At 39.1% G+C, this 21,674-nt stretch overlaps 2 protein-coding genes across 5 annotated transcripts in view; one reads left to right on the top strand and one right to left on the bottom strand.

The window, feature by feature from the left end:
• Window positions 1-4,781, bottom strand: part of LOC139608246 (zinc transporter ZIP11-like) — a 116,369-nt gene extending 111,588 nt beyond the window's left edge. For 2 of the 4 annotated variants that reach the window (XM_071461776.1, XM_071461779.1), the window contains exons 1-3: window positions 4,707-4,781; window positions 3,264-3,383; window positions 2,230-2,268 (exon numbers count right to left, since the gene is read on the bottom strand). In XM_071461776.1, coding sequence (XP_071317877.1) covers window positions 2,230-2,268; window positions 3,264-3,371 — 147 coding nt within the window. In that variant the 5' untranslated portion in view covers window positions 3,372-3,383; window positions 4,707-4,781. The other 2 variants (XM_071461778.1, XM_071461777.1) reach the window with 2 other exon arrangements.
• An 8,210-nt stretch (window positions 4,782-12,991) lies between these two features.
• Window positions 12,992-16,205, top strand: LOC139609211 (somatostatin receptor type 5). The gene has a single exon (XM_071463496.1). The coding sequence runs from the start codon at window positions 13,414-13,416 to the stop codon at window positions 14,425-14,427; it is 1,014 nt and encodes a 337-aa protein (XP_071319597.1). The 5' UTR covers window positions 12,992-13,413; the 3' UTR covers window positions 14,428-16,205.
• The last annotated feature ends 5,469 nt before the right edge of the window (window positions 16,206-21,674 follow it).

Raw genomic sequence — 21,674 nt, 5'->3', positions numbered from 1 at the left:
ACTATGTTAAATTAGAAATATTTTTTAACCATTTTAGCAATTGCATGTTATTACAGGAGAGTGTGGAGGCTAAAGGGTGTACTATATAGTCATAGCAGAAACATCATGTTGGCTGTAATTACACATATATCATCATCTAATTTTAAGTGTTCTCTCTCTTTCTCTCTCAATCCTGCTTGTTATACTGGTCAAGTTAACTGCTAACGGCGCAGGCCAAAACGACCTCAAGCCACCGGGCCACCTTTGGTAATGGCCATCAATAACAATAACTGTCCATTGTTGATGGGCAGTTTAAAAAGTGAAGAAATTGTTAAAAATATATATATTTATTGTCATATTTGCTGTTCAATCACAAATATTTGTATTTTGTAATTCAGGAGAACTTTCCTCCCAGATGAAGATGACATAGTTGCCAAATTCATAACTAGTCTGGTACCTGTTATATTAATGAACTGGGTTAGCCTACAGAAGTAGTGGCCTGATGGTTTGTATGAACAGATTGACCTGGGATGAAATTGTTGTCCCTCTTGAGGTACTGTTGTTTAGAGTCTGTACTCAGCTTATAATTTTTTTAATAGTTGGCACCTTTCAGCAAGTAGTATCTCTACATCTACATGTTCTGTATTAGTAAAGTTAGTATTGATTTAACATTTTACACTTTAAGTATTACAAACCAAACTGGAGCCAAGGTAGAGCAATATTTCAACAAAAAGAGAGAAGTAAGAAAAAGTACTTCTACTTTAGCATTCATACATTTAAAGGTGAACACTTAGATATAATATGCAAGGAATAGCATGAAGAATTTAGTTTCTTATTCAAATAAATTACTCTAAAAGCATATACCAACAACAGGCTGTAAAACTGGAAACTGTCCGTTTGTATCAATAATTCATAGTGTTCATGCTGAGTGGCTAAGCTCATCAAAATATATTTGAGAAAGATATGCAATTTACAAAACTGGGAAGAGGTTAAGAAATGTTTGACAGAAATACCACTCAGCTGTTCTCTGTCTACATATTATTTCATTTGAATGTATGTAGCATTCAAGTCACTTGGGCTGTAATTAGAAAAGCTGTTAAGACCAAAGTAGAGTAAACTGAGATAAGAACAGATGGAGATTAGACTTATCTTTCCTACCATTCTCCTTTCAAGGAAAATTTCTCATCATTTGGCATTAGTCTTATCAACTCACCTATCTAGGCCTGTAATTATCAACAACCTCAGAATTAATTTTTCACCAGGACTGAAAACAATGTCTATTTCACACAAGTACATCACAGTTCCTACATATAATATATAATCTAAATATAAGATCTATAACATATATATATCTATATTTTTACCAGTGATGAGAACTGTTAAACACAATATATATATATATAGTCAAATAAATACTGATGCTACCCACACAGATAACACACATCCTCTGCTTTTGTAAAAGGGCTCATTACAGATTAATCCAGCACTGTACCTAACACGGTTTAGCAGAACACCTAATTAAGAAATTCACTGGCTCATAGCTTTAATATGAACAAGGTTTAGCGATAATAATAACTGTGTCAATAGTCTAACAGTGTTGGCAGCCTCCTCTCCACTGATCTGCACTTGGAGCAATGATTCTATCCAAGCCTTTTGTGAAAGTAAAATTCATGACTCTCCTTGTGCAGGAAAGGCACACTTTTTGTGGACAAAAGAGGCTTTAATATACTCACAGCTGTAATAATCAATATATTTACACCCATGGATTTCAGGCTATGCATAATGTAAAAGGCTCATGCACTGAATCTCTGTGAAGCATTTTAGTGTCTTTCAGCTCATTTTTGGTTTAATGGCCTGCAACTTAACTGTTTTGGTTCAGTCTCACTGTTTTCATCAACCTTGTTTCCAGACACAGCGGGCACATAGTTTTAGCAAAATTAACCGGCATCACCTGAAGAATTCATTGAATTCCTACTCTGAGACACTTGATGAATACTGTCCCGTGCAGGAAATCAAAAAACGTAATTGTAACAGTTGGTTAGCGGGATTTAAGGGCATGTATTTTCTACTGAAGCATAATACCTCTTTAGACATGATAAGGCCAAGCTCTGCTTCAGGGAACACTTCTCTCAGGCTTTTGAATAAATGTGGCATCTGGAAGTGCCTACTGTACCTACTCTACATTTGTGTGTGCATGTGAGAGTGGGGGTATGTCTGATTCAGTAAAAAAAAACAAAAAACAAAACTCACCCCAGCTGCAAAGCCTAAACTTCCATCCAAGATGCGCTTCTGAAAATGGCATACAAGAAGGCAGATTGTGTGAAATTCAGTCAAATCATGATCTTTAAACCCTGACAGTGTAACATCTAACCTTTCAGTGAACCACTTCCTGTTGACTTAACAGGCAAATATGCAACATGCATTTCAAAAGTAGCAAAAAAGCACAATCTTTGAGCAAAAGTATTCTGTCAGTAGAGGGGTTTAATGGGATGTATTGTACTGTAACACATCCTCTGTCAGTCATATTGGAAGTCCCTAGATCACAGAAAAAAGCAGCTGAATGGCTTAAAGCTTTTGAAAGTAAGTTATACTAACATAAACAACATAGGCTTCCTCTGTCTGCTGTTTTAATCTGGGAAATAATTATTTTATCACTGATATATGAATTACTCTGTAATTAGATATGTTAGCCATGAAGCCGTGAGGTAACTTGAAGAACATTTAAAGGAATAGTTGACATCTTGGGAAACAGGCTTAAATGCATTCTCGCCAAGTGTTAAATAAGAGGATGGAAACCATGCTTACATCTGTCTGTAAAATATGAAGCTACAGCCAGGAGACAATTAGCACAGCACAAAGACTGAAATCAGGGGGAAACGGCAAGCCACGCTTATGTGACACTGCCTCATATGTTAGGGGCTCACTACTATAGATTTTTTACTGATTCACTAAATTTTCTCTGGAGTAAAGAAAATAACTTCTGTTATTAATGACCGTTATATATAGAACCAGGATGAATTGATAGTGTAATAAAGTGTATTTTACAAATCCAAAAAAGTGGATTCAGTGTTAGTTTAGAATAGTCAATGGTACTTAGCTCTACAGCCCTTAGTCAAATCTTAGTCAGATTTTATTACCTTTGAACAGAGCCAGGCTAGCTGTTTATCCTTGTTTCCAGTCTCTATGCTAGCCAGTCTCTAACACTGATATATTTTGGTGGTATCAATTTTCTCATCTAACTCACTCTCTCTAAGTTTCCTTATGCTCAAAGAGACAGTGGGTACCTGTCGGCTGGAGAAGATAAACACCAGAGCTGCTCCAGCGGCGGTCAGACCCCAGGTGAACAGAGTCCCCAGCAGGGCCTGGGTTACAGGGCTGTAGCCTTCAAGCATGGCCCCACAAGCCTAAAGTAAATAATGTCCCCATCTTTAAGTCAGTATTCATGATGAATTTGACATATGAAAGCAACATAACCACAACACTTTTAGGCACTTGTCTTTGATGCCCAAACAACAGATGAGAAAACAGGAGTACATGTTCTTTAGATGATTTATCTTAAATCAACTTTAGCCCTCTTTCAGCTCTCACATTACTAGCCTAACACACACTCACAAATGAGCGTCATATCCTGTTTGCTCAGGACTTCAATATCCTGAACTTCTTTATTTGCATCTGTGGAAAAAACCTGTTGGGTTGCAATTAATGTTTCTCATGTAAGAAGTACAGGATAGAAATGTAGAGTATGTGCTGTGAACACTAGGATTGTCCCTTTGCAATACCAATAAACACTTTTTAAATTCTAATTATTTAAGTGGCAGTTCAAAGGTTATATAAATGATCCTTACAGATGAGTTTTCTTTAAAGCAAACCTGTATAATTTTCTGTGAAGTGGCCACTGTGATAACAACTGACTGTCACTGGATAATAGTACATTTTATGACCTAGTGTGACAGTAGCACAAGAAGAGAAGAATCATATAGTCAGCAAACTCAGCTATGTCTGATATACAGCATTATACCTAAAGTTTGCTACCATTAGCCACCATCAGCTACTGGTCATACTAGACCAAATAAGGTTAAAGACAGCAAAAAAATACTGTACTTAAACAGTTAAATAAGCAATGGTCCATTTTATTGCTTGTGCATAATGTGTTTTTTTTTTTTAATCTGTCAAAAGTTACATGGCTTTACTTTAAAGTAGCTTTAACTAACAATCAAATGTGAATTATTTACCACTGTAAGCTGTGGGAACAGCTTTCATGTAAACGTCAAATTACATGTTCATGAGCAAACAAATAAAAAAAAACATGCAATGGGAATATTTACCACGCAGCAGCAGTTAAAGTCTTTATGATGTACTGACGACTGACAACTTCACATGGTAAATATGACTTTCAAAAACTGATATCCATCTCATACATGCGTTGCCACAAATAAATGTGAAGTTAAATGCATATTTTCATGGTCCATAGTTTGTAACTGAGTTTTGAACACAAACGCAGACTCGCAGTACATAATATATACAGATAAATGACGAGACTAACCTGTAAATGCGAGTCAACCGGCGAAATTTAAATGCCTGCTCGCTTGTGTTGTAAAATAAACCTGTTACATTTCATTCAAACGCTGTTTGTGATATTTTAGACAACATACATTAATTCGGCTGTTAAATTTTACCCTAAGCTTATGCTGAGGGTGATTTTTGCTCTTAGTTTCCGATTTACTTACTTGTTTCCACTAGTGCCTCGACTCCTTTGTATTTACTTCCTACTTCCCGGTACACGTGTCTATGACAGCAAAAGCCCCGCCTCTCTTCGCAGCCTATTGGTCAATCTCTTTGACAGCAGTTGTTGTAGCAGTGTTGGGGGGCATGTTTATTCATAAAAACAAGTTACATATGAAATGTTCAGGACTAATCTGAACATATATATATGTGTGTATGTGTGTGTGTGTGTGTGTGTGTGTGTGTGTATATATATACATATATATATATATATATATATATATATATATATACACACAGTATATATGTATGTGTGTGTGGAGAGACAGCTATCCCGAATTCAGCATTCATTTTGATCCCAATTACACATTGTATCTTGCAGGCTGTGACACTGTCACACTGAGAGATCTGTCCAAAGACAGACAAGTATACAAACGTCTGTACCTGCTACAGTAGGTGGCTCAAGGACCACATTTTGTCGTTATGACACACACACACACACACACACACAGAGCACCAGAGAGAGAGAGAGAGAGAGAGAGCGACTCTAAAACTGTAGGCATTGTTGCTTCATTTATCAGCACTCACCACTATTAAACTACTGTGCCAAAACCCCAAGAATCTAGAGATATCCTTTTAGGTTCTTGAAATAATCTGGATCACATTTGGCAATTTGGCAATATCTGGGCAACAATTCTGGTTGGTTCCGGGAGGGTTAAGAGGCTCCATGACTGTATTAGACACTACAAAATAAATACTCTCTCAGGTTAATTATTCAGTCAACAGTAATTGGTTACTTAAAATGCTAATAATGTTAAATTTCAAAGTTGGAGATTAAAACTAATTCAGAATATCATGCTGGGCCTTGGGTACTTGGTTCCACTGTTACTCTTACTACTTCACCTCTGCTTGAGTGTTTCCATTTGATGCCACTTAACGTCTCTATTGCACTAGACTACAGTTCAGAGGGAAATATTGAACTTTTTACAGAAACAGCATTTATCTGATACCTGCAGGTATATTATTTTCAGGATTAAGTTTACATTTGAAACAAAACATATGATGATCTTATAAAATATGTTGCATTGTTAGGTGAATCTATCCAACTGTTAGGTTTCGGCTTAAAAGCTGTTGTGAGACCAGTGCAGAAAAAGACACAAAAACAACCAGCAGTGTTTGAATAAAAGCTCTTGAATGAAAAACTGTTCAAACTAGAGACAGAGAGTGTTGCAATGGAATGATGATAGGTGAAGGATCCTGGTGGTCGCAGAAGGAGCGAGGGGGTAGATGGCGTAGAGCAGGTGAAAGGTCTGGATAGGAGCAGCAGGTGAGTGGTGTGGCTTGTTAATGGTGGCGTAGCAGGTGGTTTTAACAGGAGCAGGAATCATGTAGCAATCAATCAAAGTTTATGACCAGAGAGTTTTAGTGTTACCACATGGCAAGTGGAACAATCTGGTGACAAGTCAGTGGAGAACCATGATTCTTATACTGAGTTGATTGAGTGATGAGAATCAAGTGAGGCAGGTAGCCAGTGCTGTGCCACACCCCTGCTGAGAAGCACACACTCACACGCACAGAACAGGGGGAGAAGACACAAGGAAAGACAGACAGGAAAAACAAACACAGGAAACACTGGGCAAATCCTGGAGTCACAGCGGGACTGTGACACCCAGCAGTATATAAAAATAGACTCGTCTCCACCTCCACAAGCTACAACAGTAAAGTGGTACCTACCCTTGAATATATCAATAATAATAATTCCTTAATATAAAATGCAGTTATTTGACACAGCATCCATTTGTTCTTCATGTAGTACATTTACCTTTGCTACTAAATGTATGACTTTATCATTTACAAACTTTGTAAGATTTTCAGTGCTGGACTATTACTTATAATGGAGTATTTTTTACACTGTGGTATTATTGCTTTAATTTAAGTAAAGTATCTGAATACTTCTCCACCACTAGTTTTTGGGTGCATGTGTGCACATGCACAGACTTTTTTCCATGTTTTAAAAGGGAACAAATGCTGGGGATATTGTTGGGGAATTTTCTCTTCCCAGTGGAAGTTTTCAGGATTGCTGCTGTCATTCACCTCTCTGCAGTAATTCCTTGGCATGTTGAACTTTGACCTGTAGACTGATCAGCACACAGTATGCTAAGTTTCCAATGTTTCCTGGTTCCTAAACTTTGGAATATCCTGAAAGCTCAATTGAACTGACTTTGTAACACATCTGATAGTGATTTAAATCCATAATGGTTCAGTCATCAGCAGTCACCATCCAAATTATGATCAAACATTTTGGTTGTGTACCATACCAAATAAGTCACTCAGACAAATGAGAGGACACTGTTTGAGAGCCAAAAGATTTCTTCTGTGGATTCTTCTCACTTGCAAGTATGCTGGAAGCATCTGGTGCAGCATGCTATTTAATTCATAACATCTTTTACTAAAAGTGTTCTCTTATGAAACAAATGTGTCAATGTTACAATAACACTGTGTTATTCACTTTTGCTGGAATAATTACATTATTCCATACAAGCTGCACATGGTCTCTGCATTACATCTGTGTTTTTTTAGCAATCCTTGCAGCATGGCTCTGTGGATGGCAATGTCAACCTGATGGTAAATTACTTTGATTCGAACTAAAATATCTCAAAAACCACTGGACAAATTGCCTTGAAATTTTGTATAGACATTCATGATCCCCAGAGGGTGAGCCCTACAGACAATAGTGATCCCCTGAAATATTGTGGCAACTACTGGATGGATTGATGTTAATTCTTCTATGGATGTTTAAGGTCTGCAGAAGATGAGTTCTTGGGACACTGGGTGCAAGTTGCTTAAATTGCGCCCTCTTAAATGTTACTGTGGAAATAAATGCAGATGTTGATTAGGAGAGACACTTAAATCCAATATTTGCTGTTTCTCTAAAGCACGGTGAGCATCATGAACTATTGATCTTCCCAGCTAGCATCACATGTCAATGGAACACCAGAAAGATACTGAACTCTAAGGACTCTAATGTCAAACCGATGTTAAATTTTGGTCGGAAATGAAAATTGGGTTGGTGTCAAAAACCAACTTTGTTTAACAGACATTGTGACATTTGGCAGATGATGGGGTTTTGCAAACAATCAGAATGTCAGTAATGTATGTCAAGAAGGCTTTGGTGAGCAGCACGGTGGTGCTGTATGTGGTGCTTATCCTGTCCCATCTCAAATCCATCACTGACCCACTCCTGGACCCCCTGCAGTTCGCCTACAGAGCCAACAGGTCTGTAGATGACGCCGTCAACATGGCTCTCCACTTCATCCTCCAGCACCTGGACTCCTCAGGGACCTATGCCAGGATCCTGTTTGTGGACTTCAGCTCTGCCTTCAACACCATCATCCCGGCTCTGCTGCAGGACAAGCTCTCCCAGCTGAGCGTGCCTGACTCCACCTGCAGGTGGATCACCGACTTCCTGTCTGACAGGAGGCAGCACGTGAAGCTAGGAAAGCACGTGTCTGACTCCCAGACCATCAGCACTGGATCCCCGCAAGGCTGCGTTCTTTCTCCTCTGCTCTTCTCCCTGTACACCAACACCTGCACCTCCAGCCATCAGTCTGTCAAGCTCCTGAAGTTTGCAGACGACACCACTCTCATTGGACTCATCTCTGATGGCGATGAGTCTGCCTACAGGTGGGAGACTGACCGTCTGGTGACCTGGTGCAGGCAGAACAACCTAGAGCTAAACGCTCTGAAGACAGTGGAAATGATAGTGGACTTCAGGAAGAGACCAGCCCCACCCACCCCCATCTCCCTGTGCGACTCCCCCGTGGCTACCGTGGAGCATTTTCGCTTCTTGGGAACCACCATCACACAGGATCTCAAATGGGAGCTAAACATCAGCTCCCTCATCAAAAAAGCTCAGCAGAGGATGTATTTCCTGAGGCAATTGAAGAAGTTCAACCTGCCAAGGACTATGATGGTGAACTTCTACACCTCCATCATTGAGTCCATCCTCACCTCCTCCATCACCATCTGGTACGCTGCTGCCACGGAGAGGGACAATAACAGACTGCAGCGTATCATCCACTCTGCTGAGAAGGTGATTGGCTGCAATCTTCCATCCCTCCAGGACCTGTACACCTCAAGGACTCTGAGGTGTGCAGGGAAGATTGTAGCTGACTCCTCCCACCCTGGACACAAACTCTTTGTGACACTCCCCTCTGGCAGGAGGCTGCGGTCCTTCAGGACCAAAACCTCTCGCCACAAAAATAGCTTCTTCCCATCTGCTATTAGCCTTATCAACAAGGCTAGAGAGCCCCACTGTTGCTGATCAATTGCACCAATCACCAGAAAAAATTCCTTGTATGTGAAAACATACTTGGCAATAAAACTGATTCTGATTCTGATTTTGATTCTGATTCTGTGGTTCGCACCTCACAGCAAGAAGGTTCTGGGACTGAACACCGGGCTGGGGCCTTTCTGTGTGGCGTTTGCATGTTTTCCCCGTGTTTGTGTGGGTTCCCTCCCAGGACTCCAGCTTCCTCCCACAGTCCAAAGACATGCACGTTAGGTAAACTGGTGACACTATGTTGCCCATAGGTGTGAAGGTGAGTGTGAATGGTTGTTTGTCTCTATATGTCTATATGTGATATGGTGTCCTGTCCAGGGTGTGCTTTGCCCTTGCCCAATGTCACCTGGGATTGTCTCCAGCCCCCATGTGACCCTGTATGGATAAGCGGTATAGATAATGGATAGATGGAAGAAGGTGTTGGCATGAGACATTTGGAAGATGCTAGATTTTTTGTTACTTAACAAAATAACTTAAAACCAGCAAAATATCAACAGCTGCTGTTATCACTCTGTCAAATTAACTTTGGCATTAGATGTTGTCCTGACACTGAATGTTGGTCACCCGATAATGCAACTTTCATTCAATCAAATATCAACGTCTAACAACATTGGTGGCCAACAGCGTGCCTGCAGGGTTCATTGACTACATGGAACACAGATTCTAATTATATGGTCATTTTTTTCTAGTCAATTGTGATTCACTATGTGGTTTTAGTGAGTAGAAAGGTAGAATCACTTTTATAAATTATAGATTTATAGAATTAGATACAAACACAATATCCAGGCCCCACAGCTATCATTAGCATATGACTCAAATTTTGCACTTATACTTAAAGGAATAACAAACAAAAGAGATAAATTTATAGTTCTGTTTTGGTCGAGCATTATGTCAGTCATGAGCAAACCAAAGATCCCAAGATTTCCATTTGCAAGATAAAAAGTTAGAGGGTGAGTTCTTGACATTTGTAAAATCATGTTTGTGACACAAAATGCAACAACTTCAAAACACCTGTGTTGGAAATATCCCAAAGAGACATTATGCTGAATATATTTTAAGTGGATTTGCATGATAATAACACCAAAGAAAAATTTACCAACAGCAGCACAGTGATTCTAGCATGTTGTGCAGTATTAGTAGATTTTAGTGTTTTTTCCCTCTGCAAGCCTTACCATAAAATAATTGCTACAATCAACAACCATTAGACAACACAACTTCATATACCATCTTGGACATAGCAAATCCTTCCACTGATGCATTAGCTTATGTCAGGACAGCTTTATTCATCATATAAATGAAACCCAGATGTTACAATGGAGTTGAGATTATTGTTCTACATTTGTGTTGCATTTGCAGGAAGTGAGATTTGTATAAGTCGTGAGTGACTCTGGGTTTATTGTGAGTGTTTCTTGGAAACAAAAACAAGATGAAAATAAGCAGCCATCCACAAACAATACACACTATAATAAGCTATGTGGGTGGTTTTCCCAGATTTCCTCTGTGGATTCTTCTCACTTCCAAGTATGTTGAAAGCATTTGGTGCAGCATGCCAGTTCATAGGTGTCATCTTTTACTGAAAGTTCCCTCTTACGAAACAATTTTGTCAAAGCTACAATAACACCATGTAATTTACTTTTTCTGAAATTATTACATTTTTCCACACAAGCTGAACATGGTCTCTGCTTTTCATCTGGAGCTTTTTCAGGATTCCTTGCAGCATGGCTCGATGGATGGCAATGTTGATCTGATGGCCCATTACACTGGTTCGAACTGAGATATCTCAAAAATCAAAATTTCATGGACAAATTGCCATGAAATTTTGTTCAGACATTCATGATCCTCGCTGGGTACAGACAGTAGTGATCCCCTGAAATAGTGTGACAACTACTGGATGGATTGTTGTTAATTCTTCTACAGATACTCAAGCTTTCCAGAGGATGAATCCCAGGGACCTGGTTGTCTTTTGACTTTTCCTCTTGCCCCACAAGCAGATTAAAATTTTCAATTATTCAGTAAAATAGCTTGACATTATGAGATGGAATGGCACAAAACTTTGTAGAGACATTTATGGTTCTCAAATGATGTATGTAATGTGTCTTTGGTGATCCTCTGACTGAAAATGAGGTTCACACTTTTGGTTTTGAATGATGATATAATGGACAAGGGCAAGACATGAAAACTGCTTTAATATCGGGATAACTGCACATTGTCAAATCGTCTCACCTTGAAGACATTCATAGTGTTGAGCCCGTTTGACAAAATTAGTTGAGTAAAGATAAAAGAGATGAGCCTAAGGAAGTAGCTGGAAGGCTGGAGGGGTTGTTGTTATTCAACAAGCACTTCTGTTGGCCCCTTTAGAGCTGTTTGGTTTACATTTAGATTTTGAGCTTCAGGCATGCATCATCTCAAGATTTATCCAGTCTTTACAAGACAAGAATAAACTTTTCTTTCTTGTATCAACATAAGTGAGCACAGTTGAAGTATAAACCTTTTCTTGTGACCCCACAATGATCACGTAAGAGGGTGAAAAAAAAGAAAGTACTTTGTGCTCACAGTACTTTCTTTTTTGTAAGACCTGAGAACAGAGGATTTCTTAAAAGCCTCCTTTCTGATAAATAGTGAAGTAGCCCTTGGCCTTGAGTTTGCTGATGTTAAAGATGACATCTGCTTCATTCCACATGGCTCATTCTTTTGCTCTAGACAGCTCTGTTGTACATGGATATGGATGTCAGCTTGTCTGTCTGAACGTGGCAGTGAAATACTCCCCATGAAATACAAAGCTGTCAAACATCTCCAAATTTAGCGCTGCAAAACAATGTTTCCAGTGATGTTTTTATAGGGGGCTGAGGTTGAGGTGGAAAAGGTGGGCTTCGTGTATGAAATGCCATTCTCTGGGGGAGAGTTAAGCCACAAACTAATCAGGAGTTTAGGACTACAAAGGCATTTTTTCCACTTAATTGAAACCAGTTAAAAGCCAGAGTGATGGTATATGTTGAGAAATCTGTGAGAAAATCTGTGGAATCTAATGAATGAGCACTCAGATAAGGTGTTGTCTTTGAAACTAGATGAAATTACTGGATGGAGGTTGAAATAATGGGAACAATTAGCCAGTTTTGATTGAGCTTTGCTTGCTGTGTTGATGGTGGGTAGCAGAACAGGCTGGGTGTTTTTTCTGGGGGACAGTCCTGGGGTATTCCAGCTATGCGTGTCAGAGCGGCAACAGGATGGAGGTCATTGCTTATCCAGGTCTTTAATCTTTGCCCCCCCCCCCCTGGGTTTTTCCTCGTTTCCTTTTTCCTCTCCTTTCCTCTGTATTCTTTCATCCCTTTTTCACCTTTCCCTTTTTCACCTTTCACCTCCTCCTTTTGTGATAGATGGAGAAAGAAAAACAAGGTGCAAGGCTTGGAGGAGGATGGATAGAGTCAAAGAAGCAAAAACAGCATCCCATGTCAAATGTCAAAAAACAAAAGCCTCTCTCTCGTGTCAGCAGATTTACACAGTCTGGGTTGTGAAGGTGGGTGGCCTGAGTGATGAGATAGTGTTATTATCTCTGTGTGTGTGTTTAGGTTTTGTTGTATGACCCCCCAAGTGAACTTTGAGAGAGCACAGAGGTGGAGTGTGGGTAGACAAAATGGATGGAGGGGACACAGAAAGAGTGGAGAGAAAAAGTTATGAAAACAAAAGTATTGTAGCAGATGGGGCCAGGGTTTACCTTGGAAACAGCATTACAGCAGAGGAACTGGGGGAGCACTCAGGAGGGGCGTGAGCCAAGCTGGAGTTTATCACAATCCTGGAGACTGATGGGGGGGGGGGGGGGGGGGGGGGGGGGGGGTCGCCACACACACACACACACACACATACACAGGAGTAGACATACCCTTCACACACTGTGGGGGAAGAGATATAAAAGGGCTCCCAAGGAGAAAGCAAGCTTCTGAGCGGCCGTTTTGCTCATTTCCACACTGCCGTGCGTCACCGAGTGTGTTAACACGAGTCTGTGGGTGAGTGAGAAAGTGCACATGAGTATCAGAGAGACGTGCAGGCTCCACCACTAAGGAATAAACTTTGACAATTTTTTCTTTTCCAGAAGATAAAAGGAAGTAACGATTGACTGGTTGGGGGGAGTTGAAGAGCTGCTGAAGCCTGGCTGTTCATGAACCTGAAAACAGTGTTTGATTTTTAGGTTTTTTTTGGTTGACTTGTTTACTCCTCTCCCTCTGAGTACTTTTACTTTCTCAACGGGGAGTCAAGAGGTAACTCTGGAACTGTTTGCAGAGGAATTTAAAAAGAAGTAAAGATTTTATCCCTTTGAGCTGGAACTGTTCTGGGTGTAATTTTGTATTTGTATTCTCTTTTTGGTCATTTATTTGATGCAGCGAGGCAGAATGGATGCGTCGTTTTTATCAGATATAGAATACAATCAGACTTACGTGGATGACCATTTTTACAAGGACAATATTGATGGTTTTGGCATCACCATGGCCATTCTCTACCTGGTGGTTTGCATCCTGGGACTAGCTGGAAACTCCCTTGTCATCATTGCCATTTTGAAATTAGACAAAATGTCATCCTCCACAACAGTGTATGTTTTCAACCTGGCCCTGGCTGATGGACTCTTCATGGTTGGTCTGCCTTTCATAGCGAGCCAGAACTTCCAGAACCACTGGATATTTGGCGACATTGCGTGCAAAGTGGTTATGGTGCTGGACGGCATCAACCAGTTCACCAGCATCTTCTGTCTGACAGTGATGAGTGTCGACCGCTACATGGCACTGGCTGACCCACTTCGGTTTGCACGTTGGAGAACGCCACATTGTGCAAAGATTGTTTCAGCATTCCTGTGGCTGTTCTCACTCCTCACCATTCTCCCCATGGCGCTTCACTTCTCAGCTGATCATGGCCTGTGCATGCCAGAACTTGTCTCAGACACCTGGTGGCTTGGTGTCCTCTCTTACACCTTTGTCATGGGGTTTGCTTTGCCATTCACAATAATGACGATATCTTATGCAGCGCTGCTGCTAACCCTGCGGTCCCAGCGACTCCAAACCCCCACACAGAACCAAGAGAGCCACCGGCTGGAGCAACAGGTTACCAAAATGGTAGTGGTGGTCGTGATTGTGTTTGGCATGTGTTGGCTGCCTTTTTACACCTTCAACTTCTGTTCCTTGTATCAAAGTGGTCTGGTCCTGACTTTCGCCAGAGCTTTTGAGTTTGTGGTCCTGTTGTCATACTCGTGGAGCTGTGCTAACCCCATCCTCTACGCCTGTCTCTCAGACACCTTCAGAAGGCACTTCTGCACCCTCCTCTGCCACGCTAACAAGTCAGCTCCCAGTGCACAGTGCAACACTGAACGGTACGACTTCGATGACACCATTCTGGCATAGAGAGAAGACTAAAAATTGACTCACCATTTAATTAGATTCCCTGTCATGATGAACTCCATGATACTTTTCAACTTTCAACTTATTTACTTATTTGATAGTGATTAATCCTGTGTTTTTACTTTCTCCACTCAAGTCGGAAACTGCTCAAGATGTATTATTTTCCTCCAGGAATGAAGTTGTACATATTTTCTCTGAGTTTGTTATGTCCTAGATGATTAGGTTTGCTTTCTTCCTGACTGTATATTGAGTTGTGCACTTACAAGGCATGAGTTTTGTTCATCACTGTCTCAAATACCAGTGATTAATAGGGTGTCTACACAAAATGGGGTTTTCAACACACTTCTGTTGATCACACAAGTTTCTTTATAGAACAAGAAAAGCAAAGAAAGGAAAAAGGATACTCATCAAACAGCATAGTTCACTGTGACTATGAGGATTCCATTAAAGTGCGTTATGTGATAAAACCCCTGTCTTGATATTGTACAGACCCACCCCCTGCTCTGTCTGACTCAGACAGGTTTTCAGCAGAACTAATGAAATGAGGCACAAGAGAGGTGTAGTGTGGACAGGTGGAGTGTAAACAGACTAGCACAGGTAACACACCTTTCCCCAAACACAAGACAAGACGCGCACAAACTCCTTAAATCTCCTTAAAACATATGTGTTTGTGCCTGGTTGGCCATGTGGCCATGCATGCAACTGTGTACAAGAACATCGTGTGCCTCAGGCTCACTGTGGTATTCTGCTTGATGTTGACTTATTGAAGAGGATTTCCAAATCACACTTTAAGGAAAAATTACCAGCACTTGTCTCGTGTTGCAGAGTTGGTCCATGTAATTGCTTTAAAATGGATACTGGTGCAGTTCACTGAAAACCTTGCATTTTCAAAATGTCAGCAGATGAGAAATTTTAAAAGCTGTCTTGGGTTTAGCTTGATGAAAAAGTAATTTTGTGTTATCCATTCTCACCGGAAATGCTTTCACAAAGTCACACACAGTGTGTTCTATTAGTGTCAATGAAAACATTACAGCCACATGAATCAAAGAAATTGCTTCTACATAATAGCATTTACCTTCATCTTTTGCTTAACTTTCAGTTATTTTGATGATGTGGTTTTCGGTTTAAGACTCTTTCTCAGTGGAATTAACTCACATCCTGGGTAAAAATCAGCTTCAAACACGTTCAGTGCAGATCAAAGGATCTAATCACAGCATCAAATGTAAAACAGAAACACATTTTTGCACACAGATGCAAACACACAGGAGACAGGCAACACATTAAAGAACACCCTTGTCAAAGGTGGACTGATCAATTATCAGTGATACAAATATGTATAAATGAGAAAATGGTAAATCTGTATTTTGTAGAGAGAAAAATACATCTTATCTGATCTGAGTGCCTCATTGTTAAACTAATCATCAGTGAATCCAGTTACATTACATCTAAACACAATGACATATGTTTTGAAAAGCTAATTATGTTATTGAGGCTGTGAATCAACACATGTTGTTGGGGCTAAGCCTTCACACATCACTTCACATTGATCATTACTATATCTACCCAACTCTAATTCCTGTTAGTACATTTCTTAGATTTTATTGTTCTATATTTTATAAATAAATGTTTTCTTGCATTTTATACTTAGCTGTTTTCTACCACATGTTATTGAAAATAAATTCATCACTATATGTCACCATTTTATTAATATTATTTTTATACTATCAAATGTTTAAATTCTATTTCCTCATACAAATGCTAGGCGAGACTTTTGATCCACCACATTTGTGTAAAGATTCAAAACCATGTTTGGAAATCACCACCAAAATGTTTACCAGCAACTTTATGTGTAAATTCTAATAACTCTGTTGCTCTTAATACAATACAATTAATACTGTACTTAACACTTATACTCCATTGCACTTGGGAGATAGTGGGAGATATTGTACTTTTTACTTTTTTACTTATCAACCTTTACCTGACAGCTATGCATTACTGTAAATGTTAAGATTTTCCATTCAAAATAATCATCATTTCATAAAATTATGTGTCGAAGTTCCAAACAGTACAGAAATATAAAATATTTAAAATTAGCCCCAGTTTGACCTGCAAGAACATTAACATGCTTCTTAAATATTAATGCATCAATAATAATATTAATTCAATAATACAAAACACAAAACATAATTTCATCATCCTGAATGACAATTACTTTTACTTTGTTGTGTTGCATACATTTTGGTGTTAATATTTCTTTACCTTTACTTATTAGTACTACTTTTACAGTGGGGTCCTAAAAATACAATACATTTACAAAAGATGATGCATTTTAATTAAAAGCTTGTTAAAGCTTGTTCAGCTTGTGACCCCCTACAAAAAACAGGTCTTCTTGAGGTGCCTTGTCAATTTTTAGACATTTATGAATTCATTAATTTCCCCTCTTTTTTCTTCTGTCTCACTCCAGTGTTCATGACTGCTGTACCCTTTGTAGATTTGGCAGGGGCTGACCCCCATTTAACCCTGTACTGAACTATGAAACAATAAGATACAGATGGGTGACCAATTAAAGGAAAAACCTGAAGAATGAGTAGAGAAACAGGACAACAATGCCCCCAACCACAGGGCACAAGAGGTCACTGAATGGTTTGATGTGAATCATAAAATGGCTTTCACATTCACCAGATCTCACCCATTTTAACAACTATGGGAGATTGTACACCGATGTGTTAGACATGGCTCTCCACCACCATCATCAAAACAACAAATGAGGGAATATCTTTGGGAAGAATGGGGTCCATCCCTCCAGAGACTTGTAGAATCAGTGCCACTGAGCACTGAAGCTGTTCTAGTGTCATATGGTGGCCCAACAACTTACTAAGACACTTTATATTGGTTTTCATTTAATTTGTCACCTGTGTGTAGTTAAACCTAGCTGGTCCAGTCCCAGCCTGGTCAGGTGCGAGAAAGAATTGATGAAGCCTCTTGGATGAGAGGTGAAACGTCTTCCTCGACTATCTACAACAGTAAAATGTGGCTTAAGCATGAGTTCATCAGTATTGATTATCTACTAATGTAGTATATGATAATATAGCAGTATAGTGCAGTTTTAAGTTTCATTCCATTATAATATGTTTGTGCTTTTACCTAACTAAGGTTTTGAATGCAGGACTTGAAAAGGAGATTTTTTTTTACATTGGTACATTACTGGTACTTTTCCGTAAGTAAAGACTCTTCCACTTCCCCCACAGACCAAATAAACATTCTGTTTAAAACATACTGAAAATGTCTGGTGAATTATTGGATTGCCAAAACACCATGGTCGTCTTTTGTTGGATGAACAAGCAAACTGAGGGTGTTCCTGACCGTCTGCTCTGAGACTTTCCCTGAGGGGAATTCTGTGAACTGGAAAGACTCTGTAAATGTCAAGCCTGCTAGCTGAGACTCACTTGTTTCTGCTGGCTTTTTTTAAAAGAGCTAATAAACCCTTACCACATCTCCTGAAAGTTTTAAGGGTTAGGGTTATTTGCCAATGACAAACAGGAAATTTGATGGACAGTAACACGCAAAAGGAGGCCAAGCCCAGTATCAGCCCAAACACACAAAACAGATTTCATGAATATCTTATTATTATTTAGAATAGAAATCATATTAAGACAGTTTTCATGTCATATCACAAGGCCCAATTAATTTGTTTGCAATGACGGATGATTTATTGTGTCATCTCTATTTTTTTTTTTTTTTTTTTACGTATCTTTACATGAATTTCCAAAATCAATTTAACATTTTGCCTTCTCTGTTTGCCTGGAGAAGGCAAAAGTGTTCCATAATTAAAAAATGACTGAAGACGTTAGCAAAGGCCAAAAATATCTGTATTTGCTTGTGGTCACTGGGTAATGGCCAGTCAACAAGTCCACACAGTGTTGTCCTTTTTTCTCCACAAAGATAAATCCAGCATCAGCAGGGAATGAAGAAGATGATGCCAGGAGCTATGGAGCTCTGGATTCATGACCTCTGTCTTAGGGGCAGATATTCAATAGAGGCAGGTAATAGAGGCCATCAGTGGCACGGTCCTATTGGCTGTGAGGTCAGATCAGGTAACTCTGAGGAGGAATCAACAGGCTTTAACCAAGGATAAAAGGAAGGTCAGGAGAGTCAGTAATGTAGAAAGAAATAGTCTCCGAATGCTTTCCTGACATGTGGAGAGTAAAGCATCAGGTCCAAGGTCACTAATAGGCAGACCACAGTCCAGGTCCAGACCAAGACACCATCCTATCTGGACCCATGCCTACAAGATATAGATTATTGAGAATTATTTCATTTTCACAGAGTGTTTGCATTTAACTGGTGCAGCTTTTCTAGCCTATATGGCACTGGTCAAATGATGCTACTTAGTTAGCTTAGGAGAAACAAGACAAGACAAAAAAGAACAAAATGAAACTTACGCTACACTTTTTATTTCATTTTCTGAAAATAAAATTCCAAACTTCATTTTAAGATGCACATTTTTCAGCACACATGGACAGGAAAACTGCAATGACAAGAGAGATGAGTACTGCAAAATAAAACAGGAAAAATGTATTACACAAGACAGGATGTTACAGAAACAGTGAAACTTGCTCTGTCCAAAGATGAAAAAAATCCAAATGGTAGCACCACCAACAACTGACATTTTTCACATTTTGTATCTTGTTTATTTAAGCAATAAGGCTGATTTGAGACTAAATGAAATTGTGGTATTTTCCTTGACTAATTTAAAGTACTTTTTTCAGCATTATGACACAAAACAAAATCAGTTGTGCTAACAAAACTAAAACCACAACACTGTACTGCTTAAATGATTCAACAAAACATGATGTGAACTGTTTAGTTAACCTCAATTCAATCACATGTGCTGAATGATACAAGATTTACAATGTACTGTAACACCACAATCCAAAAGGTCAGACTAATTAAAAAGTCTGAGATGTGTGTGTTGGTCCTAATTAAAGCACAGGCAGACATCAGTTATTTTCATTGGTCCTCTTTACTCTAAAGTGTAATTAAGACCAGATGCAAACTGCCTGAGAGGTTTCTCAATAAATAATATTGATGGGACCCCTGAGAGAGAGAGAGAGAGAGAGAGAGAGAGTGACAGACAGACAGAGTGAGGGGGGGGGGGGGGGTGTTTGTGTGTGAGTGTGCACTCACGCATGTGTTTGTGTGTCTCTATCTCTGTATGGCCATGACATGATTAAAGGAAAAGATCAATAAAGGTCAATTAGGCAATTTACATAGTCCCCTTGCTGTCAGGCATTTTGCAATTTCTTTTGGTACTCCCTCCTCCTTCTCCATCCATTACCTTGTTTCATTTCCCAACAATGGATTTATCTTTTTAAACTTCTGCTTCCTATTTTATTTAGATTATGTAACAGGACTGACAACAGAACTGCCAAACAGGAACTGCCAGGAAATAAAAAGGTGATATAAAGGTGATATATTTGATGTGAAGTTGCCATAGAGTTCATTGAAATACATATCCCTGTTTAGGAACTAATAACATTGCAATCTACTTTGGCGTTTAGTTTCTTCTTTCCATCATTTCAGATAGGCTTCTTTTATATATAGATTTCTTATAATAACTATAATATTCCTTACTATGTAATCATTGACAGACTGTGCTTGCTGACACAGTCTGATCATGTCATGCTTTGACATTTGCAGTCACCTGAGGAAGAATTGCTGTTCTGATTTCCTTACATGACGCATAAATGTACGAGCACGACAATCATAAAATATGTGTTGTTGACAACAACTTACCTTATTTACTGATGTCGTTCTCTTTAGTCACTGTTCTTATTGAACCACCACCAACTGAGCAGTCTTTCTGACTGAAGATCCTGCCATCTAAAACAATGAACCCTCTTTAAAAGTCACTTTGATCTTTTCCTCTTGCCATCTTGATGCATAATCCCTATCACCTGGGCCTGCTCAGCATTACCAAATACCTGCACTAGGTGAAAAGTTAAGGGATCAACAAAGTTTCTGAATGAAAGCAGTGGACAGACATAATTAGACACATGGCTTTATTGTCACTGACTTTAAAATTCATCCAAATTGTATTTAAGCAGGGCTTGTATGATGGCTGGTTTGAGGTTATCTGCCATTTTGCATAATGTACTGTCTTACTCAGGTGTGCAAAGCACTCACTCAGTCAGCTCCCACTTGTTCATGTAATTTCTCCAATAATCATAGGTCCACTTATGCTTTCAGTCTGCTGCATTCTCAGCTCTGTTGGAATGGTGATGAATTGAGGGGTCAAAAGTTGTGTTGTATGCATTCACAATAAAAAATACATTTGAAAAAAAACATGGCGGCTAAATAGACTTGATAAAACAATATTAACATAGAACAACTTCATCTTTATTTTCATGTCCACAATTTGTTAGGGTGATTCACCTTCTAACTTTTCAAATGGTTTTGTTTAAATAATTTTGAAGGCCCAGAAGCCTCTCTCACAGCATCATATTTAGCATATGATTCCTTCGAGGGGCCTGACCACCATGTTGGAAGCCACTGATTAATCTCCCTAACTGTACATGAAGCAGTTAAAACTCGACCACCTAATGTAAAAAGCTGCATACAGATTGATCAGTAATAATATAAAAAAGGTCACATATTTTAATACATTCCTTACAGGACCACTGTTCTGTTATGTTGAATACTTTATCACCACTGCAATAAGCCTTCAGCATGTGGGAGATTCATTTATAATCAGTCAGATTCATGGTTATGTACAGATACATTTATACACATAAATTCAATAATTTTTTACATTGGTAATTTATCGGTGAGGTCATGGCAGTAAAGTAAATGATCTTGTGCTTTACATGGACTGAATATGAAATGAAACAGAGTGGAGGAGGATTGTAGATCATATAAAGAGAAAAGATCAGTGATGATATAATAGTAACGGTGGATCAACCTTAAGGCTGAAGTACATAATTTGTATTTGAAATGAGCAAAGCTACATTTGTGCCACAACTTTAATTTCTCAATGAATAGTAATGATATTTTTAATGAATAAGACAAATTTCCCACTTATAGGAAACAAATTACAGATTACAAAGCAAACCTAGGTCTTGAATATTGATTAGCCAGGTTTGGGGTATGGTGTTGGTTGGTTTAAAAAAGTGGTATTTATTCTTGAGAAGTCAAAAGAGGGAAAAAATTCAGGCAAATTTAAATGACCAGAAAAATGATTTGTGCATTCA

This window comes from Trachinotus anak, unplaced genomic scaffold (assembly GCF_046630095.1).
Source record: "Trachinotus anak isolate AG129_WGS33_773 ecotype Australia unplaced genomic scaffold, CSIRO_AGI_Tana_v1 ptg000025l, whole genome shotgun sequence".
In the NCBI taxonomy this organism is placed as follows: Eukaryota; Metazoa; Chordata; class Actinopteri; order Carangiformes; family Carangidae; genus Trachinotus; species Trachinotus anak.
The sequence above is the reverse complement of the archived record's forward strand: the minus strand, read 5'-3'. Positions and strand labels throughout refer to the sequence as shown.

Excerpts from the sequence above, each read along its gene's own strand:
- LOC139609211 (XM_071463496.1), top strand. The coding sequence starts at position 13,414 with ATGCAGCGAGGCAGAATGGATGCGTCGTTTTTATCAGATATAGAATAC.